The sequence below is a fragment of the Antennarius striatus genome, chromosome 16 (genome assembly GCF_040054535.1).
Source record: "Antennarius striatus isolate MH-2024 chromosome 16, ASM4005453v1, whole genome shotgun sequence".
In the NCBI taxonomy this organism is placed as follows: domain Eukaryota; kingdom Metazoa; phylum Chordata; class Actinopteri; order Lophiiformes; family Antennariidae; genus Antennarius; species Antennarius striatus.
The window spans coordinates 5,658,563-5,684,101 of NC_090791.1; the positions used below are offsets into that span (position 1 = coordinate 5,658,563).

General features: G+C 41.3%; 3 protein-coding genes across 6 annotated transcripts; 1 reads left to right on the forward strand and 2 right to left on the reverse strand.

The window, feature by feature from the left end:
• Positions 1-279: 279 nt before the first annotated feature.
• Positions 280-1,288, reverse strand: LOC137609415 (hemoglobin embryonic subunit alpha-like). The gene is made up of 3 exons (XM_068336425.1): positions 1,130-1,288; positions 836-1,043; positions 280-570 (listed from the first exon to the last, which is right to left on the reverse strand). The coding sequence occupies exons 1-3, from the start codon at positions 1,225-1,227 to the stop codon at positions 442-444; spliced, it is 435 nt and encodes a 144-aa protein (XP_068192526.1). The 5' UTR covers positions 1,228-1,288; the 3' UTR covers positions 280-441.
• Positions 1,289-6,849: 5,561 nt separating this feature from the next.
• LOC137609412 (hemoglobin subunit beta-like) lies at positions 6,850-7,640 on the forward strand. The gene is made up of 3 exons (XM_068336422.1): positions 6,850-7,007; positions 7,109-7,331; positions 7,421-7,640. Exons 1-3 carry the CDS (start codon positions 6,916-6,918, stop codon positions 7,547-7,549), a joined length of 444 nt encoding a protein of 147 aa, XP_068192523.1. The 5' UTR covers positions 6,850-6,915; the 3' UTR covers positions 7,550-7,640.
• Positions 7,641-9,068: 1,428 nt separating this feature from the next.
• Positions 9,069-24,544, reverse strand: kank2 (KN motif and ankyrin repeat domains 2). 4 transcript variants are annotated; one of them, XM_068336416.1, is made up of 14 exons: positions 24,472-24,511; positions 20,109-20,211; positions 18,321-18,405; positions 15,733-15,811; positions 14,070-15,437; positions 13,723-13,932; positions 13,525-13,633; positions 12,781-13,386; positions 12,586-12,673; positions 11,970-12,189; positions 11,612-11,754; positions 11,215-11,415; positions 11,020-11,118; positions 9,069-10,601 (listed from the first exon to the last, which is right to left on the reverse strand). In XM_068336416.1, the coding sequence occupies exons 4-14, from the start codon at positions 15,767-15,769 to the stop codon at positions 10,545-10,547; spliced, it is 3,138 nt and encodes a 1,045-aa protein (XP_068192517.1). In that variant the 5' UTR covers positions 15,770-15,811; positions 18,321-18,405; positions 20,109-20,211; positions 24,472-24,511; the 3' UTR covers positions 9,069-10,544. The 4 variants fall into 4 exon arrangements, with proteins under 4 accessions (XP_068192517.1, XP_068192515.1, XP_068192518.1 ...); XM_068336414.1 differs by lacking the exon at positions 20,109-20,211 and having other exon boundaries at positions 24,472-24,544; XM_068336417.1 differs by lacking the exon at positions 20,109-20,211 and having other exon boundaries at positions 14,085-15,437; positions 24,472-24,541.
• Positions 24,545-25,539: the final 995 nt, after the last annotated feature.

Below are 25,539 nucleotides of genomic sequence, written 5' to 3' on the forward strand. Positions count from 1 at the left end.
GGAAACAACTAATTTGCAAAGACTACCCGGTACCCATTGGCTGCATTGAAACAGTTTATAGTGAAACCAGTTTATAGTGAAACCGATTCATCCTGGGCTGCTACACTGCAGTGGAGTGGACTAAGGCGACAAGTCGCGTAGATCCCTGTTAGATCAAAGGCTTGGATATATTATTATTATTGGTTTTTCAACAGCTGAGTTTGCGTGTATTTGTTATGAAACCCTTTAATTCTAATCAAATAAAAGCAGGTAATGAAAAGTATTTAAAAAATGACCCAGTTATCTGGAATTCTCTTTAATTATATCTAAATTGTAACTTTTGACAAAATAATCAAAGCAACAAGAAAAGATCAAAACAAATACACATTTTAGCTTTCGTGCATTTATTAATCATTCTGCAGTTCTTTCGTGAATGCTGCAGTTTCCATCATCTGATGTAGTTTATCTGTATTTCTCGGCCAGAGCCAGAGCCAGAGAAGCCAGGAACTTGTCCATGGCCACATGGACCTGAGGGGTGAAGTCGTTGGGGAACATGATGGCCATGACCACGAGGATGCAGTGAGAGGCGATCTGTGAAATAAGACAAACAGATGGTATATCAAGGGAGTTTTTACTTTCCATCTATCAATCTGTCAGACGTTTCCTTAAAAATTCATAGTCCGCTCCACAAGGTGGGAAACTTTCGGCTCGCATGTTTACAGATAAACCTGGAAGCCAGTTAAAGTTTTAAAAGTCCCATTTATAAATCAGACCTTTAAACTCTAAATGACACCAGCAGGTGAGACTCTGGAGAAACATCATTCGTTCACATTCTTCCATCTCACTGGTTCAGTACCTTGAAGTTGGCGGGGTCCACACGCAGAGTGAAGGCATGAAGCTCACTGAGACTCAGGAGACCTCCTTTCAAGTCATCGATTTTGGACACAGCCTCTGCAACTCCACCCATCACAGTAATTCCATGCTTCCTTGCCTGGGGAGAGTTGGGGGTCTTGTCTGTCCAGTGGTCAAAATAAGTCTTGGTTTGAGGGTACACAGTCAGCATCCTGAAAAAATAAACAACATAAAATTCATAAATTCATCTGTGTCAAACCAGATTTGGCCAACATCTGATGTATTTTCTCAGAATTACCTGCAAATTGCCTCAGCACCGATGTCTTCCGACTTCGGGGCAATCTTGCTCCAGAAAGCCCTGACTCTAGCCTTGTCTTTTTCAGTGAGACTGGTCATCTTGTCATTGAGTGTTTGACTAAATGCAGAGATGAGCAGAAAGCTGTGGGTTTTTATAGTTCGACCAGAAAATGGGTACACCCTGAGCAACCTACAAACTACAAGCTGCAGAGGGCGTGCCCAAAGATCCGACACAGTTGATATGAGATAAACAAAATTAGAATTAAACTGCAAATTATAATAGAAAGGCATATATTAACACATTTCAAAAATTACTTATTTACAAATGTCTATAGGAGGTCAAAATGCTGCAAAAGTTCTGAATTTACCCTAATTAATTGGCTGCAATTTTAAACAGAGTAATGTACTTGTTTTTTAAATGTAATTTGGAATGTAATTAGAAATAAATATAAACTTCATTATCACAAATTTGCAATATAACACTGATGACACTGTTATCAGTAAACTGCTTTATATTTACAGCATATAAAGCAGATTACTGACATTTTCAGTGTTTATGATATCAACAAAGAAAAAGTTCTCGTTTTTCTTACCTCGGGAAACTGAAAATTTTTAATGTAAATGACAGTGTCTGCAGTATTTGATCAGTTGCTGTCTCAAATTGGGAAATATCAGACAAGCACCAGATGAAGTACTTGAGGTAGCTGCAGATAATTGCACTACACACATTGTTTATTGTCTTCTTTTTGACTCTTTCTGTTACTTCTTTTGCTTATTTACTCCTGTGTGTCACTTCACAATTAGAAAAGGATGCAGAGCACAAACATTCAGATTACCCTTTAATGTTCCATAAACGACAAATACATTTCAATAATCAATTTGTTTTTCCATTAAAACAAGCCTGCTGCCCAGTTTAGTAAAACTTACATTTTGTAAACAAGGAACAGCAGTCCACATTTTAATCATATAACAAATCCCTTCATTACCAGTGAGTGTCACAGTGAGCTGTACATTGGTTGGTCTGCTGGATACTTTAAAAAGCACAGGAATAGGACATAGCTTTCGTCATAAGGAAGCCTGATGATTCGAAATGAACTCTACCCTAATTTTCATGATGATATAAAAGAAAGAAGGGAAAGAAAAATGAAAAAAGTTTCAACATAATATCTAAAATAAGCACTGTAACAACGATAATCTTTAATTTAAATAATTTAACAATTTTAACACAAACAGAAATGTACAACACCTGTTCATGCCCATGTGGAAAACACAGAGCATTGGGATACACTAACATACTATAGTCTTAGAACAGCAAACATGTATGATTTAATTATCACCAATAAAAGGCAACAATGTGGTTCTGATGTCAGCATAAAATACAGATTGTTCAATTATTTTTATCTAAATGAGTGGTGCCCAGTTTTTTGGCTTGAGAGCCACTTTAAAAATGACCTACTAACGCAAAAATATTAATATTTAATATTATTAAATATTTTTATGTATGTACAGAGTATAACTTATATTAACAATATATTTTGGTGTACCTTGTATTCCAGCATGAACCCATATGGTGCAATAGATTTATGTACATTTTTCGCCATCTGATGACTTGCACTGAAAGGAATTAGCTAGGGATGCATAGGCCGGACAGAGGCTGCTCATACCGGCCTCAAACAGACTTCCAAATGATCATTAGTCGTGGTGTAATGGTATTTGGGATTAATATTCTTTATGTGGGAAAAGAATAATTCACATAAATGAAAAAATGGTACAGTCATGAAGGTCCTCATGTTTGGGTTGTTTTCCCCAGTAAGCAAGTTCCAAAACTGTGCATAAACTCTGGACCTCAGCTCAGTGTCAGTCTGGAGAGTCCAAATCTCCTTCTCCACTCTAAAAGGGGTCAGATGAAACAGTGGTGAAATTTGTGATGTGAGTGAATCAACTTCATCATCTTCCCAAAATGGATTGCACATGAACGTATCAACTGGCCCGAGTCTTGAAAGCGTCCATCGAACTCTGACAGACAATTGTTAACCTGTTGTGTGTAGAATTCACCTCGACTTGCGCACATGACTTCTGTTGCGTCGCCAGTTCGGATGCGAGGTTTTGGAAGTTTCTCAAATCATAGTGCTGCAGCTTTGAGAAGAGATGTTGCATATTTAGATCCTTTTTTTGGAAGAAATAAATTAGGAGTCGCTAATAAGGTAATTTTGTCAGACAAATAAAGCATGTGGTTTAGCCATGCATTTGTGATGAACCCACGTGTTAGAAAAGAGAGATCTTTGGCTTATATCAATCAAATAGCAAATACAGCAGGGATAGATGATGGGCTAATAGCTATTTTTTTAACGCCATGCGATCTAACCACCAATGACATACAGTATGTGATTGACCAGTTAACCATGATATATGTATTGGGCACCACTGGCCTAAACGGTAGAATTTTGCAGCGGGGAAAGCCTCACATTTCATTTTGATCACTTTGAGAAAGTGCCATTTCTGACCATTTTCATAGTTTGGATGAAAAGAAATATGGTGACTTACATAATTCAAAGTCATTTTCAGAGTATGCAGTTATTGAAATCTCATAGTATAAAGCATATGTTTCTCCTCTGTTCAATATGTTTATATGTAACATATGCATTAAAGATAAAATGGAATTGAGGTCTACAATCAAGTAATATTAACAGTTTTAAAAGTAATTTGATATAATGTTATTACGCAAGTCTACAGATGGAAGAGTACTACAGATGCAGTATTTGCTTTGAGGATGTTGATAGAGAAGTACAGAGAAGGACAGAGGGAGCTGCATTGTGTTTTTGTAGATCTGGAGAAAGCTTATGACAGGGTGCCCAGAGAGGAACTGTGGTATTGTATGAGGAAGTCTGGAGTGGCAGAGAAGTATGTTAGAGCGGTGCAGGACATGTATGAGGACTGTAAGACAGTGGTGAGGTGTGCTGTAGGTGTGACAGAGGAGTTCAAGGTGGAGGTGGGACTGCATCAGAGATCAGCTCTGAGTCCCGTCTTGTTTGTTATGGTGATGGACAGGATGACAGACGAGGTTAGACAGGAATCTCCATGGACTATGATGTTTGCAGATGACATTGTGATCTGCAATGAGAGCAGGGAACAGGTGGAGGAGAAGCTAGAGAGGTGGAGGTTTGTCCTGGAAAGGAGAGGAATGAAGGTTAGCCGCAGTAAGACAGAGTACATGTGTGTGAATGAGAGGGACCCAAGTGGAAGAGTGAGGTTACAGGGAGAAGAGATCAAGAAGGTGGAGGATTTTAAGTACTTAGGATCAACAGTCCACAGCAATGGAGAGTGTGGAAAAGAGGTGAAGAAGCGTGTACAGGCAGGATGGAACGGATGGAGGAAAGTGTCAGGTGTGATGTGTGATAGAAGAGTTTCAGCTAAAATGAAAGGAAAGGTGTACAAAACTGTGGTGAGACCAGCGATGTTGTTTGGTCTAGAGACAGTGTCACTGAAGAAAAGACAGGAGACAGAGCTGGAGGTAGCAGAGATGAAGATGCTGAGGTTCTCTCTGGGAGTGACCAGGAAGGATAGGATCAGGAATGAGTACATCAGAGGGACAGCACATGTTAGAGGTTTTGGAGATAAAGTCAGAGAGGCCAGACTGAGATGGTTTGGACATGTCCAGAGGAGAGATAGTGAATATATTGGTAGAAGGATGCTGAGTTTTGAACTGCCAGGCAGGAGGCCTAGAGGAAGATCAAAGAGAAGGTTTATGGATGTAGTGAAAGAGGACATGAAGGTAGTTGGTGTGAGAGAAGAGGATGCAAAAGACACGGTTAGATGGAGGCAACTGATTCGCTGTGGCGACCCCTGAAGGTTATTACCTAAGTCTAGGTTTCCAGCCAACTCATGTTATGATTTGTTCTCAAACCTTATCTGCCCTACTACACTGCAGCTTGCAGATGTGAGGGTGGAGCCGCACAAAAGAACATGTAGATTAGAAGTGTGTGCTGATATCCAACTCCAAACTGCTGACTCATTCAATGTAAAATGACATTTGTGAGAATCCAAGTTGAGCAATGGTGGCCTCATCAGAGAACCATGCAAACCAGCTGTCTCCCTGTCCAATGATGACAAATAATGAGAATTTTTTAATTTAAAGACACATCAGCACTTATCTGATTGTTACCACTTCTGTCACTTCAGCACAAACTCAGATACAATTCTGATTTTGTTTGGAGGTTTTTTCCAATACCCCCTCTCCCAAAAAAACCCAAAAAACTTTTGTTTTGAAGTTTTGACTACAAGAAAAATTAACTTTATTGTAATTAAATTTATTCGACCTGTAAAGTCCTATATATCTGGCACTAGGGAGATGGTTTCTGCTGTTACGACCTGCATGTGTCAATGTGATGCATTACCAGGTACCAGCTTCTGGTACGGTTCCTGGGGAATCTTGGTCTATTCCCCATGGCCTCCATTTGTACAATATTCCTTAGTTTCCATGTTTCAACCATGTTCATCAAATCCCGACAACTATGTTCTATGAGATTCAGGTCACGTAACTTTAGATTCTTCCCGGAATTGTCCTGAAACCAAGTCTCAGCAGACTTGGGACATGTTTAGAATAATTGTTTCCTTAGAATGACCAGTGATGTATAACCTTGTTACCCCACAGATGACAAGAGATTATCCTCCCACCTCATGCCTTATGCCAGCTGGGATAGGCGCTATCTCCCCGTAACCCGCTGTGGCGGATGAAGTGGCAGAAAAGGGATGGATGGATGAATTTCCTGATGCTTTATGGAATTCATCTTACCCTCCATTTACTGCAGGGGTTCAGTGCCTAAGGAAGCAAAGACCACATCATGCTTCAGTGAAGGCATGGTGAGTTGTTTTGTTTTTTGCTATGCCTTGGTCTTCCTTCCTCAGACACAAAAAGGTACGGTTTCATCACTCCACAGACCAGTATCCTAAATATGTCTGTTTCTTAGCTATATTTGGTCAGAAGTGGTGTGCATCTTAAAGCTCAAGCATGGAGCCTTTATGTAAATCTTTTAGAGATGGAACCTAAGAAACATCCTGCTAAAGTAGCACTGTGTAGGCTGGCACAGTATTTTCACACCCGTTTTAAATAGATATGCTCTTATGAGGGACACCACATAGGATGGAGGTTAAATAATTTTGAGTGCAATCATTCATTGTCACATTTTGTGTTGAATCTGCCAAGCTTTTCAAAATTTTCTCATGTGATTTGTTCATTACAAACAGCTGCTAAGTACAATATTTTGATGATAAACCTAAAATTTCATAGGTCATGATAATTTTTCTTCCACTTGTGTATAAAATTGTAGCCTTCCGTTTAAACCAGTTTCTATCCTAATATGCTCCATTTTTACAGATGTTCCATTCCTCAATTGTGAGAAAATAATCTGATACACAAAGATTAACACACTATTTACCTCATGAAGCTTCTACACTTGACATCCATCTCTGCAATTGCCTGCAGCCCACATAACCCCATTACATTTCACTTTTCAGTAATCATATTCATACTATCTCTAAAATCAAAGTCTTATTATGGTTATGCTATCACTTATTGAACAGATGTTTTATTGGACTTCATAATAATAAAAATGTATAAAAATGTATTTAGGTGTGTCTCAAAAACTATCTTGATGCTGCAGATGGACTTCAGTCACCACCCAAGCTCGTCACATGCTTCTGGAAGGAGAACGGCCCTGCTTTAAAAGTTGCGTCTGGTGTCAGTGAACACATTTCCCAACTTGCACAGGAAAGTCAAAAGCCAGCAAAATGGTTGAATGGACAGATTTTGAGCGCAACACCATCCAAAAGCTCTTTGACAACATGAACTATGAGGAAGTGGGACCTGCGGCTCTGTCCAGGTGAGACATGCATTCCCTTAATAATTATTATCATTACTCTATGGGGGAATTTTGTCGCTTCATCTGACTTTGAAGCATGTTTGTTTCCACGTTTCCCTCAGGTGTCTGGTCGTCTACCCATGGACTCAGAGATATTTTGGCAACTTTGGAAACCTCTACAATGCCATTGCCATCACAACAAATCCGTTAATTGCAAAGCATGGAATTACTATCCTCCACGGTCTGGACCGGGCTTTGAAGAACATGGACAACATCAAGGACACCTATGCTGAGCTGAGTGTGCTGCATTCCGAGAAACTGCATGTGGATCCCGACAATTTTAGGGTAAATTGGATGATCTGTGTCATTGTAATATTTAATGATTGTACTGGAACTCTCTAAATGTTAAATGTTTTCCGACTCTTGTGTTGCAGCTGCTGTCTGACTGTCTGACCATTGTGCTTGCTGCACGGCTGGGTAGAGCATTCACTGGTGATGTGCAGGCAGCTTTTCAGAAGTTCATGGGTGTGGTGGTGTCCTCCCTGGGAAAACAATACCACTAGAGTTTCAACAGAGAACCTTTATACGAAGAGTATCTCATTAAAGGCTTTTTGTCTTGGTCTCTAAAGTAAATAAAAGGATCAACAAATTCAACCAGTTATTTGTCCTTAATTACCAAAAGAAGGTGGAAATAATGTGTTTGAGATGAAAACAATATTTTAGAGTGATGTTCAGACATAATTTAAAAGTGCTGCTGAAATATATACAAATGTACAAATATTCTCCAGATTAAAAACAATAGATTAACCATAAAGATCATGAAAATTAATAGAAATGGGCATTAAAAAATATATTGATTAATTGGTCCCCAGGAATGATGTTTTGATACACGATGAGGAACAATAATGCTCAAATGTGAAAAAAATGGGTTTATTATCTAAAACAAGTTACTCCAGATGAAAAATGTAATGATTTGACTTAATGTAATAGAAATAAAAACAATAATTTCTAATGATATTAAACAATGACACCAATACAGTCACATTAATAGATTAATGGTTTGGAAGTACATATGGTGAGATGGTGAATATATTGGTAGAAGGATCCTGAGTTTTGAACTGCCAGACAGGAGGCCTAGAGGAAGACCAAAGAGGAGGTTTATAGTGAAAGAGGACATGAAGGTAGTTGGTGTGAGAGAAGAGGATACAGATGGAGGCAACTGATAAGCTGTGGCGACCCCTGAAGGGAAAACCCAAATGGTAAAGAAGTACATACAGATTATGTGACTTCACCATCCAAAGTTCATCATGTGACTATTTTCATTGAGCATGGACAGAAAAACAATTAAAGAAATCAATTATTTGGTTATAGATTGGATTTATTCTCTACCAATATTATTCATAATCTTGAAAATACAAAATTATTATTAAATACTACTATTATTATGGGTGGATGGATATAACAAAAATATATAAATAATATAAATATAAATAATTATTCATCAACAAGTCACTGCAAGGGGTGTGCAGTATTCAACCTTTCAACAATAGAAACTACAGGTCCCATGATGCCCAGCGGCAATCCAGGAAGTACAGCACGCAATTCAAATCCACCAAACATTTGTAAAACTGAAGAAACCAAACCATTACAGACACGAATGGGACGGCAAACATATAAATCCAAGTCTTCGCTTCATATTACACAGTTTAGGCATGTTGTCAACATTTTTAACGTTATCTGCCATTAATCTGTCAGAATACCAAAGCAGTCATCATGTCATCTACAATTTATACCATCAAGAAGCAGACAAAAGCACAGGGCAGTAACATAGGTGACAACGTACAGCATGCAACATAAAGCAGACACAGAAACAATGAATTGCGAAGACTTACCGGATTGAAACAGTTTTTAGTGACTGGTTACAGGGGTCACATGGACTGTCTTAAGGAGACATTACTTACCGGTCCATTGAATTACCTGTAGTGATATGTAATATTGAAATTTGTAAAGAATTACAAAAAACAAAAAAAACCAACAACTCCAACTGCATTCTACAGCAACACCGAATAAATGCAACGGAACCAGTGTGGTCAACATTTATTAATCAGTTAAGAAACACAATCAAAAGAATTGCATAAATCTTAATAAAACCGTTAACTACAGAGTTGTGCGATTACATAGGTGAGGGTTTAAAATCCTAAATGTATAAAAAGATAGTTACTTAAATTAAAACTTTCAATGTTTATAAAAAATTTAATTGCTAAAAAGTGAATAAGAAAATTGTGGAAAAAAATCTTTAGAAAGAAATAGAAATTTTGACATCAATAGCCTACACACATTTTGTCAAGGAATTGGACTATAGGCATAATATCTACCACTTTATATTGACATATATTATTTTGATATTCACATCTTACATGGCACATCCTTAATAGACTCCAGTCAGTCACTTTCTGGTTCCCTGACAAATCCTACTGACATGTCCACAGCGCCAGTGGCTTCACCAGTGCTTTAAGTCACTTCATTTCAGTCATTCAACTAAGTCCTGTAAAATCTTGAAAGTACAGAATATTACACAGATACACCCCAATCTTTCCAGAGTACCAAACAAAACGCCTTCATGTATAAAAATACAAAGATCATAGCAAACATGGCCTTCAAGGTGTATTGCAAATATCTTTGTCCCTTCACACCGACGATATTCCCGTGTTAAGATAGTCACCACATCATACAGTGTCACAGAGTCGAAAGGAGAAATACATCTTTGGGATTATTTTGGGAGTTGTGGTTGACACATACATGTACTTTTTTCTCTCTGCAATTAAAATGGTACAATGAGTTTAATTTGCATGGGAAATAAAAATGTTGATCAGCAGAGGCCCTGAATTTAGTTGGAATAAAAATGAAAATATCAAAAATATTCTAAGTAAATACAATTTGTGTATAAATATTGATATAAAGTTAAGTGGGCATTTCTGTATTACATTTTTCTAGCACCAGTGAGCCAGTTGGTGCAAGGACACTTATGCATGAATGGAGTGGGTTTTGTTATACCAAACAAAATGGATGTGATGGTCAGATACATTATGGTGATAGTATGTAAAAGCTTTTGTACACATTACGATAACACTATGCTCTAAAAACAACAACAACAACAACAAATAGACATGAAATTAAAAATGTGCAGAATAATTACGGTAACTGTATAATGAAATTGAGCATACAGATTTGACTTGAAAGTGTAAATAAAAACAGGTATGAGCAAATAATCGTGACAGACTGGACTGATCTTTAAACAGGCAGTAGATATTCAGTTTGCCACATGGTACCACAACAAAAATCTGTGTTTTCCACCACCACTGTAATAAAATTAGACCATGGTCTCAGGAAAAAAAAGAAGTAGTGACCAACGATGTGTAAGCTGTCATATAATCATCTGCAAATTATAATGTAGTGGACGGTGAAAATTATACTTAAACTCATTGTTTGCATTCAAGAAAACTAGAAAGATACATTTTTTCTGTGACTTGGTTGTCAGGTTGCTGTTGTCTGCAGGTTTTATCTTGTTTCACTGGCAGGGGGCGAAGAACCCAACAGTGGAGACTTCGGTGAGACCTATAAAAAGTTAAAATGTATTAGTTTACGAACCACAGGCAAAATATTGCAGGCTCAGGTTAAAATGGGAGTAAGCATAAGCAAACATTGGTATTGTTCCATTCTCTGCTGTCAGGAAAGAAGGACATCTGATGTGTGAGATTTTATAGGAGAAAATTTAAAGTTCAGAGGTATGAATGATTGTTTCATAAAAGTTATATGAATATTTATGATGCTTCACCATTTTAATGCAGTTTTGATTGTGTTGATTTTCTTTTGAAACCTTCGGTTCGCATTAACTGCCTCTATGTTATTAAATAATCTCTGCTGCAGATTTTTCCACGTATGAAAGATGAATGTTGGTGGAAAAGGATTACTCTAAAAACAAGGCCCTTATTAGAACAATTAATGTGTGTTTGTAGTGTATCGGTGTACTCACAGGGGAAGGAGGCTTTGCAAAGTTCAGGTGAGCATAAAGCAACACAGCAATGTCATTCTGACTGGCCTCCAGAGCAATGGACAGAGCAGTGCTACCATCCTATAAGAAAAATGGACAATATTTGGATCACTGGGTTTAAAAATAATTGTGGAAATAAAAAAGGAAGGAAGGAAAGACAGAGAAACCTATACTCACATTATCAGTGAGAGTGGCATCACAGCCTGGCACAGACAATAGCTGACGCACAATGTCCACGTGGCCATGTTCACAGGCACACATAAGCGCTGTGGAGCCATCATCATCACGGATGTTGACCTGTGCCCCACATGACAGCAGCGCCCGTACCATGTCCCCTCGACCATGGCTGACAGCCAACATCAGTGCCGTTTGGCCAGCCTAGGAACATCAATTGCGTGTGTAAAAAAATTAAAAATCGTGTAGATCTTAATTTCAAATCTAAACTGCTGCCAGGCAGACCACAAGCTGTGGCGTACATCTTTCCATCTCTGTAAATACTCTGTTAGTGAAGGTCGATTATTGGCTTGATGGTGTATCGTCGTGCAGATAAATGAATGAGCAGTAGAGGGCGCACCTGGCTGGCCTTGGCATTCACGTCCCCAGTACGCAGCAGCTGCAGGACAGTTTGAAGGTCGCTGTCTGAGTGGAAGGCAGCAAGAGCTGTCAACATAATGGCTGTGTAGCCCGCCTTGTTCTGCTTGTCAGCATTACACAGACCTGTAGGGTAAATAGGGCAATCAGTTTGACAGGTGATGTAGCAGCATCATACACAAAGACACGGACGCATGACATGAGGGAAGTGAATTTTTTAGACTGTGTGATAGATGGCAGTATACAGGGTAAGACTTCAACATGTGACTCAGTTGGATGAGCTTAATTTTAACATAAATGATTTTCAATTCTTTGGTCACTATCTTTAACTAAAAGCTCACCAGTATCCAGCAGCAGTTTCACCACAGGGAAGTTGGAGTGGGAGACGGTGTAGTGAAGCGCCGTGTTCCCGTTGCCATCTGCCATGTTGATCACAAACTCCAGGAGCTGAGGGGAGATGGAGGCGAAGGCACTCATGTAGGCCTTGACCACAGCCGTGTCCGCTGCTTTATGACAGGACACACGCAGCCACTCCTGTAGCACGGTGGTGTAAGCTGCTCTCTGAGATCAGACACAATGGAGGTGATTAGAAATACACAAATGTTTGACAGACTGCTGGAGAAATAGAACTTCATTGGCACTCAGTCTTGTCATGACACACATTTAAAAAATACAAAATGAGACCCGGGTGTGTTGGAAACTAAATCTCTGCAGAAATACAGGGAACTATGCTGTCTATCTTTCTGATAAAATGGTGAAATAAATGCAAGAAAAATTGTCTAACTCTTACCAAAGAAAACACTTCTCTTTTTTTATTCCAAAATCTCTGTTTTATCAACTAAATAAGGAATGAAGGCGCATTCCTGCTTGGTTGTGCTTCTGCTCTTTGTTTTAATTTCCTGGGATCCACAATTAAAACAAAGTGCCATAAATAAAGTGAACTAACTGAACACCTACTGCTCCTTGTTGACTGAAGGCATTGGGTTCCCCGAGGGCGTTCTGTAGCGCATGAAGTGCCGACATCAGGCTGTCACTCAGCTCCAGTCTGAGACAGTGAGTCAACATCAGTCACAGATGTTCATAAACAGATGTTACATAGTGTTATGATATATGTTATATAGCACCAACTACACCAGTACACATCACGTTTACCTGATTTGTTTGGCAGATGCTGTGGCAATTTCACTTGCTGCTGGTTTTAACTCTGACTGGCTGGACAGGGCAGTTGTTTCTGCCTGGACGGCATGTTGCTGCTTGGCAACCTCTGAGGTTTTAGTGACACACAGTGATGAAGTAACAGAGGACTTAATGAAGCTTTGTTCAGGAGTGGAATCAGTGCTTGATGATATGTCAATGATCTCCTGGGTAACTGTGTGTTTTTCTGATGGCTGATTTACAGTTCCTTTAGAGGCAGAGTCATTTGCTGGACAAAGAGTGGAGGCCGACGGCTGCGAAGCACAATTTCCCACAACAATGTCCGTCTCTGGTGAATGGAGGGGTACGTCTGGACGTCTCGTGTCCGCAGTACCGGAACGGTTCAAACTCTGCTGCACATCTGGAGTGACGGCTGGTAGTTTGGCACCAGTCTGCTGAGGTATGATGTTGTGGTCTGCAGGCTGTGAAGCCTGGCAGTGGGTTACTCGCTGGTGCTGGATAGCTGCTTCTGGTAGCTTTTCCCTGGCTTCATGATATTCACTGGAGTCGCTGCCCTCTTCTGAGCTTTCGGTGCTGCTGTCGTCTGATGATTCAGACTCATAGCTGAAAGACAAGAACATGTCTCACCACGTCACAGCTCCAAGCCTCTGCGACTCATGCCTATTTTTTCATTTCCATGAGTTTATTTGCCAAAGGAAATGATTGATTAGTGGGCAGTAATGACAGAGGAGTGGAACCTACCCCCCATTGACTCCAACAAACTGAAGGTTTTTCTTTGTGGAGGGAGATCCTGGTTCACCCTCTGCTTTTCGCTTCATGATGGATCTCAGAGAAGACTGTGGAGATGAGGCTAGAAAACACAATCAAGGATACAATAGAAACATGAAGCGCTTTGAACAAAGTTCGATGGATGTGGCGTGTTTTGTTCAGTCCGTTTACCTTTCTTAAAGCCTTCGTGTGATTGGACAACCACTGTAGATGTAGGCAGGTGTAACTCTCCATCTTTACAATGCAGCAGACCGACCTGCTTACCAGACACGCCGACAGTGACAATAGGAGTAGTTACAGGTTCTGACGTTGACAGCTCACTCTTCAGGACATCACGTACTTGCTTTGAGCTAATTGCAATCGGCAACCCAACAGTGGCATCTGTGAGACAAAAATATCATTTTCAGCATCAACGAATCCAATATCTTGTTAAGAAATGAAGGTTTCCTGAGATATAAGTAATACTTTAGTTTCACAGAAAAGCTGATTTAGCGTTGTACATTTTCAGGCTCCATTACCATCTGGAAACAGACCTTCAGGTTGCCCTCTGTGGTCTTCCTCCACCAATCCAACCGGTCGAAGGGAGCTGCAAGTCTCTGCGCGGAGGAGAGTGCCCACCTCTACGACGGTAGGTTGCTCTAGTGTGTATACCTGTATTCCCACAGTTCTCTGTTCTTTCTGTTGGGGCAGCTGTGTGAAGCTGACCAGAGTGTGCAGGCTGCAGCCTTGTGGCTCTTTCCAACCCATGCTGGTGGCCATAACTGGATGCTCTGCCCGGGGGCTGTTTTGGACTGCGGTAACCTGGTGCTGTGCAGCCTGCAGCTCCTGCATCGTCCTCTTTAGCTGGCCCTCAAGCTGACCCACTTGATTCTTGAGAGCCTCCGTTTCAGGAAGTAGACCCAGATCTTCCTCCCGAACCCCGACTCCCACCTGACGACTGCCCCTCGACTCCTCCGGTCCCACTCCCACAGTGCGGACTTCCAGCTTTGCATCTGGTCGTGCTCCACTCACAATCACTCTGTCCTCAATCTCACACCCTGAATCTTGCTTTAGGCCCTCAGGTGTTGTGGGAGATAATGGCCCTGCTGGCTTGACGCTACTCTTTCCTCCATTGCTTCCCTCTTCTTCAGGAATGTCGATGTAAAGTTCTCCTCTGGAACGACCTCGGTTAAAACCCAGCGTGTGGCCCAAAAACTTCTGGCTCTTCAGCTGGACACTCAGTTGCCGTTTCTCTTCCTGTAGTACGGAGATTTTTACCTGCAGCACAGGGATAGTCTTCACCTGCTCCTCCAGCTCCTTTATTTTCCTGAGGGCTGCAGCCATTTGCTCTCTGACGTGCTGCAGATGCGCTGGTGTTGGGGTAACTGGAGTGGACAGGCCAGAATTAATTGGTGTGAAGGATCCACTTCCACCCTGGGCTCTGTTGAAGCTATGTGCACTGCTGAGAGAGGTGTTAGACCCCGCTACGCTGCTGTGCATGCTTCCCAGGTTGGAAAATCTCCGCCCCTCTTTCTCCTCTTCCAGCTTCCTGCGTGCATCCAACAGGGTCTTCTCCACCCGGGCGGTGCTGAAGCTGGGCCTCTGCATCGTGTGGTACCCTGGGGCGCAGTAGGAGAAGGAGGAGTGCCGGCTGTCCATGCTGGCATTGGAGCAGAGAGACTCTGTGGAAGTCCACCAGGAGCCAGCATAGCCGTAGCCACGGGGAAGGGAACCATAGCGAGGCCGGCGCTGGATAGGCACCTTCTTGATAGTGTTTCCCTTCTCAATGTCGTTGACATATTTGAGGAAGTCGAGGTCCAGACGGTAGCCATAGGGGGTCTCAACAGAGTAGGGTGCCTCCTTTTCTTTCACGTGGAGGGAAGGGGGAACAGGCACATTGAGTTTCCCTGAGAGGGAAGGAATTCAAAAGTAAACAAACGGAAATCTGCATCTAATCTTGGGCTCAGACTTTAGAAAAAAAGTTTAAATTTTGTGCTTAACATATTTGTCAAACAAATGCCAAATTAGCAACAAAAAAGAACTGTGCTGTTATTCTACCATAACAATGCAAAGTGTCTGCATAACACAACTATTAAATTACTACAAGAACAGAATAAAATCAATCAATAAAAATACTAATAATAATAATAAAACAACTTAAATATAATGAAGAGCAATATAAGGCAAACAATGAAGTTGCACCTGGGAAGCTGGGGTCCATGTGCAGCACCTGAGCCATGATGATCCTTTGGCGGCTACCGAGTCCCCCTCTAATTTGGACCTACATAGATAGAGATGTGTTAAAGTTATAAATGAACATAAATATAAGACCCTGACAAAATCATACGGACAACTCATAAGCCAACAACATACTATAAATTTATATACAGTTGGTATGCTAAGAATAAATGATGAATGTGACTGTATTGTTTCTTTTGTATGGTCTGAAATAGTTTTACTTTTTCTTTCACTACTTCACCCTCCTGCACTCCTTTCTAATTTTATCTGTTCCTTTTTTTTTTCAGAGTGCGTAGGGTCACAGTGGATTGTGTGTTTGTTTCTGTTCCTAGCATTCAGAGGAGTTACAGGGGAAAGTTTCCTGGCAGCCAATTCTAGGACAGAGGTTTGAGACTGCCAGTTACAACCTTATTAGGAATCATATGTGCGCACTAGCTTTGCCTCTCGATTTGGGGTTTGGAGATACTCTCCTCTTTCTCTCCCTCACTTTCTCCACACCTTCCCCTCCTGCTTCTGCTCTATTTGACCTCTTCTAATGTTTTTCTGATGCTCTCTCTACCATTTCATCATCAGCTGACAATCACGAGATTTAAGGCGTTCACTGGCTCTCTCATTCCCCCCCATCTTCTTGTCATTACGTCAACACAGAAAGCGTAGTGAACTGCTGACGGTGACTAAATGATGAGTTTTAGTCCCAGGGAGACGACAACACCGCTGTCTTTCAGTTAGTGTATTCCTGCAAAAGATTAACTTTCTAGGTCATCACTTTGTGGGAACTGGGGATGTAATGGTTAAGCCTTCCTCGGTACTTGTCATTGAAACTTTGCGTATTAGCCAAAAGACGATGAAACCTGTCTGTTTCTCTTTGGTGCATTCAGCTGATTTCAAGGCTGTTCAATGTTTCTTCCGAAATCACGGTGTCTCTCTTCTTTAAGTCAAGCCCTTTCTCTCTGTCTTGTGACTCTACACAGCGCTTGCTCATTTGTGAAAAGTAGGACACTTGAAAAAAATTCCAAGTCAAGTTAGTCAGTGTTTCCAAGTCCTGTAGATAATTTAATGTCCTGGAGCGATTCCCCTTATCTGTGCCCCTTCATCACCCCCTCATACCCACATCAGACACGCTGGGAAGGAAATACTGTATGTGGATTCTCACACTGTCAAAATTAAATACACTAAAACATGAAAAATTTATGAGCCACAGACACCAAGCCAACTTATTTTTTTTCAGCATACAGCTGAAGAATCTACCAGATGTCATTGAAGAGTAAGTTTTAAGTCTTCCTCACATTAAAGTTCCGTAAATGATCCACAATAATGACATCAAATGTTGTAATCATGTTTCTCTAGTGTGAAAACTAAGTGTCACATTGATTATATGCTACATTTTGCTCAGGCAGCCAGCATACATGAGAAAGTGAGAACCACTCAGTGGTGTATTAGTGCAGGCTGGTGAAGGACAGTGCTGACAGGGAACAGTTGATGAGATATAATTAGAATCTGCACTTTGGCGACTCAACATCTAAGCCCTGCAGGCCGGAAGGCTAACACCTTCCAACTGATTACCTTTTATATTCCATGTGATACTCAAACACACAAAAACTCACTATACCCTGTTCCTGAATTATCTCTTTTTCTGTTATTGGTGCCTTTCCTCCCACATCATCCCCTCAAGATGCTCGTGTCACGATTCTCCACATCTGCCTCTCCAGCAGCGGCTCATTGGGTGTGAATATACTCTCCCTGAGTGTGTATATCCATGCGGCTGTGGTGCGGTTGACCTTCTTCCCTCTCGCCCAGTTCTCAAACAGAGTTCCTTTCAGATGACATCTGAACAGAAGCCAGTGTGCGCCCTTTCCTCAGCGCCACACTGCCATTCTTCTGATAATTTCTCTGGGATGGCTTCATCGAGGACAAATGCCTTGCCCCCGTTACTATCGCCCTACCTCTGTAAACAGCTGCACGCCATGTCAACGGAAGTTACCATTGCCTGGTCTACTCCCTCCATTCCCTGCCATTAGGATTAAGACAACCCTCTGGGGATAAGATTCAGGTCATCCAGCACAAATTGCATGTCTGTGGTATGTCCTGTAAGACGTCACGAGAAAAATACACTCGTTCTTTGGCTTCCAACAGCAACTGATGAAATGTTTGGTTTCTCTACATGCAAGGAAGCATAAGGTTTATTAATTTCTATGCCAGAATCTGGAAGATTAAAATCTGAATATACAGCATGAACTCAGATTTCTCTCTCTATCTTGGAGGATTGGGACCACCCTGAGAAGTCTTTGAAGATCTGATGCTTCATTTGGAGGTCAGCTCTCCCAACTTTATCAAATTTATTGTTTCCATCCATTGAGAAACATCTCTATTATTGTTATTACAAAGGATTAGAGCTCCATATTGCTCATTCAGAAACTTCCCACCTCCCAGAGAAGATCTTCATGGATTTTTCCACTGCCTCACAGGCTGTGACAGTCCATGATTACTATTCTGTTCAAGCTTGGGTATGGTTTGTGAATTAGGAAAAGGGGGATTTATTTTCCACTTCATACCAGCTGCTTGCGCTGCAAGGATGGGCTCTCTCCTCCCCGGGCTTGTTATGGTCCCTTCTCTTTCTTCTACTTATACAGACAGCACCTGTGGGACACAAGAACTATGAAAGTTTTAGAGGTCCCAGCATTTGGTCGTAGCACTTCATAGCCCAGAAAAAACTGCATAAAAATAAATGGAAACATTCAGACAAGTAGTCATCAGGTGACGTCAGTAAACATTGCAAAGCATGTAATTCTGCAGACTGAGACAAACACAGGCTTCTGACAGGTTACAAAAGAGTGGTCTCCCACACTAGACCACTCTTTTGTAAACACAGGTTAAACAGGCAGTTAAAAAACATTTCAAAACATCCAGTGGTTTCGACTGACATGCCGGCTGTGAACGATATACCGACATTAAACGGCAATCGTACCCTGACCTCCTTGTAGAACAGCCTGAATCCAGTCTCAGCCATGAATAGCTGCTCGCACAGATGTCAAGGAAGACTTCCCCCAACCCATTCCTCCCCCAAATTTAGGGCACTAATCAATCCAAGGTTTGGAGCCTCCCTGTCATGTGATTGGGCAATGTTTTCTGTTTTCTTGCTTCTGTGACTAACACTCCCAAATCCACTGGCAGACACACGCCCCCCAGACTCTGTGGGAACAGCCGTCATCTGCACAGATCAGCTTTGAAGACCTGAACCAAGACTGATTTCATGAGTCTTATAAAGTGCTCCTTTCATGGACAACACGGATTTGAATGGTTCGCTGTAGCTACTGCATGTGCGTCCACCAGATAAGCTGCCCGGCCTGCGCTGATTCTTGGCTCAGGCTGTTGAAAGCCTGCTCCACATTTTGTCAGAAGGATCTCACGGCCCAGAAAACACCGGTGGTTGACCTTTGCATAATTTCACGATAAGACTTTCTGTTCTGTCCATTGTTTTACATCGTTGTCAATTGTTGTCATGTTGTCACCCCCCCCCCCCCATACCCTCTCTCCTCGTCATGGGAGGGGTAGGAGGAGAAGCAGACCTTTTAGACTGGAACGACAGCCAAATCACAAAGAGCCATTCATTCGGCCTCTAGTTCCACAGCTGGTTCTAATATAAAGCGAGGAGGGGCGTCTCAGAGAGGGAGATGGAGACAAACGGGTGCAGCAAGAAACTTTTACCTCAAAACAAACAAACAGTAGATGAGATGCCGTTATGGACTCACACACTGGCAGATCCTGGGATTACAAAGGGGCCGGGCCAAGTAATTAACATCTAAACCGAGGAGTGTCTACGAGTCCAAAGATGGTTGTGATTCTAACAGTGAAAGATAACGCAATATTATGAACATATATCAATGCCAAAAACTACTGTCAACGATAGGATTAAAGACAGTGAACTATGTGGAGATTGTACTTATAACCCTGCGTTGGTGCAGATGGAAAATATTTTTGCAAGAGTAATACCAAACTTTACGAGAGTCAACTCAAACTCCCATCGACTCCCACATGATAGAGATGAAAACACACATCTCCCAACACATCAACACTGGCTAACGCCTGAAAACTCCCACAGCTCCACAGACAGCTATAGCCACTCACTGATTAATTCATTCAGCAATGTTTTGACACCTAAGTGATTTAAGAGATTTTAATTTGTCTGTATTCCTGATGATTAATCTGACAGTCTGATGATAAATTTCTGATTTACTATTCTCTAAATAAGCAGTGAGATTTTGGTAGCACATGCACAATTAATGTGATGAAGAACAGACAAACTGGTGCAGTAATCTGTGGTCTGATGAAGAAAGGGTTACAGGAAAGGGAGCTCCATCTTTCTTTTCCCAAAGGATCCAGAAACAGCTCAGTCACTTCCTCCAAGCCCGGGAGAAAGAGTAACAAGTAGAGGGAGAGAGTAACCTTAAAAAAAAAAAAGAATAAGAAAGTGAGAATGTTGAGGAGAGCGGTGAAGTATGTGATGGAGGGTAAGAGAGAATGGAAGGCAAAAGTTCCAGAGGAGCAGGGAGGAAAACTCAAATGGTTATAATGGTTTTAGATGGAAAATTCTCAAATATGAAAAGACCATGACTGGTTTTAAGATTTTGGACTCCAGTAGTATGAATCACAGCAAAAACTCATGCTGACACCAAAGTGTAATTTGCTGCCGTCACAGCAGAAACAACACAAGAACAATCACACAATGAGTTCGTAAAGTTTCAAAAAGACTTTTCCTCTTGATCTTAAATGACTTCACCTCAAAGATTACCATGAATTGTGCGTTCCGCACCTAAAAATAGGCTGACAATAGACAATGCTGATGAGAAGATGCACTTGGTCTGACTGAAAACAACTTATTGTTTTTTTTTCCTGAGAGTACATTTGAATATATATGTATATATATACATATAGATGAGTTTTAAATCTTACATAAAGATAGACAGAACAGAAGACACAGTTGTTGGTCTGTCTGTTAAATCGTCGTGTTCTTCCTCTGCAGCACAGATGGCTTCATTCAGCCAACTGGTGCTCAATGAATAATTAATAAAAGCTGTATCAGACCTCTCTTCACAGCAGCCAAATGATGACTGATGCAGACGCAGCAAATGGTCTTTTGTTGCCTTACGTTGAGTGGCTAAATGTTGGATATCACTGCCTGACAGATCACAACGCCATAGGTCATGTGATCGCACAATGGCTATACAGTTTGCTCTTACTGCTGGTGCTTTATAGGGGAATCATAACCCAGTGTGATGTCCATTCTGGAACTCAAAAAAAAAGTTTTTTACATTGGGTGGTGGTGTGGAGGAGCATATGGTGTTGGACTTAGTGCTATGGTACAGGCAAGAGTATGGCCAAGGGGAGGTGCCGGCCATCTCCCATTACTCCTGGAGCAGGAGCAGAGTAAACACCCGCCAGTCTGCTATTGGTCACTGTGCTAACCTCCAACAGGAAACTAAGCAAGGGTGGGGCTGAGCTGTAAGGAGCAGCACCGGAAAAAAAAAAAAAAGAACAAAAAAACGAGGCTTTTGGGAGAAAATTCCTGAGCTGTTGCGGAGGTGGGGATTAAAAATGATGCCGAACAGAGAGGCCACGGTGCTTTGAGGAGGCCTTGGGGGGGGGGTGGTGCTGGAGAGGAAGAAGACGAGGTCCAGACGGCTGCAAGACGGTCAGAGCAGGGTTGGGGTTAAAAGCTCAGGTCAGCGTATGCTGTGGTACCATCGGGACAGGACGGCAGAGCAGAGGAAGTATTCTCACTGCAGCAACAATATCGTTAAAGTAGGCCCCTCCAGGGAATCTTATTAAATACTTCCTGATTCGGTGCCTGTTGCTGATCAAAGGACTCTTTCGGCAATAAGACGGGACCGGGAACACATCCATAACACTGAAACTCCAAAATGTTAGTGTGCTTTACTGGACAATTTTGCTTTTCTGGGTATCAATGTATTACAAGAGATTGAGTGAGATTACTTGAGCACATAAAGAATTACCTACAAATCCAGATTAACCATGTGTTCACTAAAAACATTATTTCTGGCTCAATCCATGGAGTTAAGTAGGCTGATGCTACTTTTGCACTGCATCTTATTTTTATTTTAAGAACTAAATAACATTAATTTGAGATAACATAAAAAGGGGTGTGATGGTGTGAAAAATAAATATTTATAGATGGCAGAAAACAGGAAACATCTTCATTTAAGTGGCAAAAATGATCATATTCTGTATTGGTTTTAACAGAACACTTAATTCATTATGAAGTACAACCATCTAATCAGTGTCAGAGCTTAGACGGTCTCATAAAGACTCAGTAATTTCATTAGCCCCGCTAAACCATTTTAATGCCCTGCGTGTGTCCTAGTGTGCAAATGGGGTTTATAACCCTGCATTCCACCAAAGCACCCCTCGGTCCAAACACTGGTTTGAGACAATCACATTCCAGCTCCCTTAAAAATGGCTAAAGGGAACTCCAGCTGCTGAAAAACCTGATGAAAAATTCCTCAGCTACCAACTTGGGGATCCCCAGGAATCTCTGACAGGACTCTAGGGGCTCCCCAAAGTAATCATGTTATGAGGTATTCAGATTCAGATGTGTGTCTAAGTGAAAATCTAGCGAAGACTTCTAGTAACCCAGACCCTTGTGAGGATTCACAGGTTTTTTTGTTTAAACTCTCATTTGTCCACCGGTGTCACATCATTATGGGTTAGACAAAACACTGGAGCCACAGACCTGCATATGCACCTACATGACTGACAGGACAGAGACCATCTGCAGCCGGGCAGCTGCTGCAAACTTTGACTTTTCGGTGATTTAATACAGCCAGCAGCCCATTACACAACAGCAGGACAGTGGTTTCTTGTGTGACACAGTCCACCAGACCGATGACTAAACCCCAACTTCCTGTTAAGTTCCGCGCATCCCTCATCGAAACAACATATGATGTGTTTACTGATGAAACAGTACAGTGAACCTCACTGACTTCCCGATGCATAAAGTTCATCTTGAAACAATCCCAGATGTCACAGCTGTCAATAGACTCCAGTATAGAGCGGCACCACCCCAGTAAAAGGTCACACTCAACAAACTCCTATAAAAGGCAGTGGATTCATGTATATCAATAGTAATGGGACAGGAATGCTTGCTGTAGCTCAGCCTGAAATCAATGCGTGTTACTGATGATCATATTTGGAGATGAAACAAACCAGAGTGCATAACCGTAACCTTAACTAACCTATAAGCAAGTTTAGAGAATATAAAAGGCGAGGCTTTGTTCAAGTTACCAACACAAATTTGGATATTTTTAAACCAACATATGGTTACTCATTGGACTAACCCATTTAACTTAAAATGATAATAAAGTGGCATTTAAAGAGTGTAACATTCATTCTGATCATAATGTTTTTACAGGGATCAATACTTTTTTAACATGTAATTTCAGTTTTGGCAGCACTTTTCTATGAGGTAACAGCTAGATTTCACAGCACATCTGCACATTGGGAGGTATTCAAGATGGAAAATAAGATGTCAGTCATGGGGGCCTGTGCCTCTGCACAGATTTATGTCTAGCAACACCCAGGTCTGATTTAAAAAACAACAACAACCCAGTTACACATTCAGATTCAACACAAGACCTATCAAATTAGTTTGAAAGTAAATTAACATTTCATTAAAAGTCTAATATAGAGAGTTTTAGAGTGGTTTGCCCTCCTGCTGCGCCTCCATCAGCTCTCATCCGTCTGTTGAGGACCGATGTCCGGGGGTCACTCCCTCCACTGGCCGCTGACCAGCTTCAGGCGGCGAGACGCGCACATTTTAGGACAAGACGCGGCAACCAAAAGCTGATGAACATCTGGAAGTCATGAAAACTTGCAGAGTGCTCGGACCCACCCTCTCCCGCGAGTTTTCACCGAGTTTTTTTTTTTTTTTCTTCCCAAAAAAAAATTTTTTTTAGGTGAAATTCTAAAGTGTCTCGATTGTTCCACACGATCATGTGTGAGGCGTGAGGGGGAAAGTTTAATAATGGAAGCCAAACAGATAAACACACCCAAATGTGGTGTTAGTTTAGGAATGACATGTCGTGCTTTAATAATCAATTACCACAAAAGTTGAGGCCATGTGGCAAAAAAAATCACCCCCGATGAATCCTCAGTGAAAATCACGGTGTGATGGATTTAACGGGGGAAATTTTCCTTTAATGTTGCTGATGTACCCACGGAAAATTTACATTTCAATTTGATTCACGTTTGGTCTCAGCAAACATGTTTTACGGTTAATGTCGGAACGTGAGGTTTATTATAATAAGGATAATAATAATAATAATTATAGACGGTTTTCGGTCGCGGTGTTTCTCACTGCGTGGATCAATGATGCTCTGAACAAAAAGGGGAGCGACTGAGAGACGCACATCCCAAGGTGAGGAAACACTGATTGGAAATAAAGGAAGCTAATTAGTGATAATTTAAAAAAAAATTAGGCTGTAATAAAATTCAGACTGAAGGTGGAGGGATTGTGGTGAATAAAGGCGCCGTTACACCGAAGGGAGAAGGGACCGGAGGAGGGGAACGGGCAGGACCGACGCGTTACAAAAGAAGTGACACTCTCAAAAAGGCGCCACGGAGAAAGCGATTTAAAATGCATTGAGATAAACACAAAGAGGAGAAAGACAACTTATCCGCGGTTCCTACCTGTCCTCTGGAGAGCCTTTCAGCCGCCTCGGCCCAGGAACGCTCACTGACAAGAGACAAAAACACCGCAGCCAAGATGCTCCGCGACCCCTCCCGCTGCTCTTAAAGGGCCAGCCGCCCAGAGGAGACCTCTCCATGGCGGCGGAGGAGCCCTCAGTGCCGGCCAGGAACACGCATGGGTCCACCGGCAGGGGCGATCCTAGACTCTAGGGGGACTCTGGTGTCTCACTACCTCTGATGTCTCACCCTTTCTGATGTCAAACATTTATTTTTCATGATAGAGGAATTGAATCTTTATCCTTTCCGCTGTTAACTACCTCTGTTTTTACACATTGGAGGAAAATAAAGCCATGTGATTTAGAAATATCCTTCATCTTAGACAACATAGGAGTTATGCTGCTGCTGGACGTGTCCAAAATGGGAAAAAATGTGATTTTCTATAATCTGTTTTTGATCATAATTTTCACATAAAATCTGCACAACAGCAATTCAATGAAATCCCTTTGCTTGTTCACATATAACAATACATCTTTGGCTTACATCTTCTGACATGCACTCCAACATATATCAATTATTTAAAGCTTAACTACGATTGATTACACTTTTGTCAGCTATGCGTAACATTGTCCTTCTGTCTTTTCTTGCTACATGGTGTCTCTCAGGGGTTGGTTCTCGGTCCTTATTGTTTTTATTAATGTTTCCATTCAGCAGGGTGGCCATTGGCTTTGGTTATCAGTCGGAACATTGCAATGCAGAGTCAGTCAAGTATTTGTGTCCATAGAATAAGATAATTACAGCGACTGATGCTCTTAACATATCTAACCATGATAAAGGATTGAATGTCAACTCTGAAAAAACTGGGGTTCTTTATTCTAGCCCATCTCAATAAAATGAACACTGTCTCAATAAAGAAAGCATTATTAACATCATCATAAGTGCATTTTCCATACCTAAAATGTGTTCCATCTGGAATTCTGGAATTCTTTTTTCCCCAATGGAGTCAAAGTGCCTGGCCATGCCTTGCCTTATGTAAAAGCAAACACTGTATATAAATCCTTGAAGAAATAT

What these genes read in the sequence shown, in the direction of transcription:
- LOC137609415 (XM_068336425.1), bottom strand. Translation starts at nt 1,227, where the DNA reads ATGACCAGTCTCACTGAAAAAGACAAGGCTAGAGTCAGGGCTTTCTGG. An exon ending in GGTGCTGAGGCAATTTGCAG is followed by an intron (nt 1,044 to 1,129) that starts GTAATTCTGAGA and finishes TTATTTTTTCAG; the next exon opens with GATGCTGACTGTGTACCCTC. An exon ending in TGGACCCCGCCAACTTCAAG is followed by an intron (nt 571 to 835) that starts GTACTGAACCAG and finishes CTTATTTCACAG; the next exon opens with ATCGCCTCTCACTGCATCCT.
- LOC137609412 (XM_068336422.1), top strand. Translation starts at nt 6,916, where the DNA reads ATGGTTGAATGGACAGATTTTGAGCGCAACACCATCCAAAAGCTCTTT. An exon ending in GGACCTGCGGCTCTGTCCAG is followed by an intron (nt 7,008 to 7,108) that starts GTGAGACATGCA and finishes CGTTTCCCTCAG; the next exon opens with GTGTCTGGTCGTCTACCCAT. An exon ending in TGGATCCCGACAATTTTAGG is followed by an intron (nt 7,332 to 7,420) that starts GTAAATTGGATG and finishes CTTGTGTTGCAG; the next exon opens with CTGCTGTCTGACTGTCTGAC.
- kank2 (XM_068336414.1), bottom strand. Translation starts at nt 15,769, where the DNA reads ATGGCTCAGGTGCTGCACATGGACCCCAGCTTCCCAG. An exon ending in GAAACTGCTGCTGGATACTG is followed by an intron (nt 11,755 to 11,969) that starts GTGAGCTTTTAG and finishes TTTACCCTACAG; the next exon opens with GTCTGTGTAATGCTGACAAG. An exon ending in ATGCCACTCTCACTGATAAT is followed by an intron (nt 11,119 to 11,214) that starts GTGAGTATAGGT and finishes TTTTTCTTATAG; the next exon opens with GATGGTAGCACTGCTCTGTC.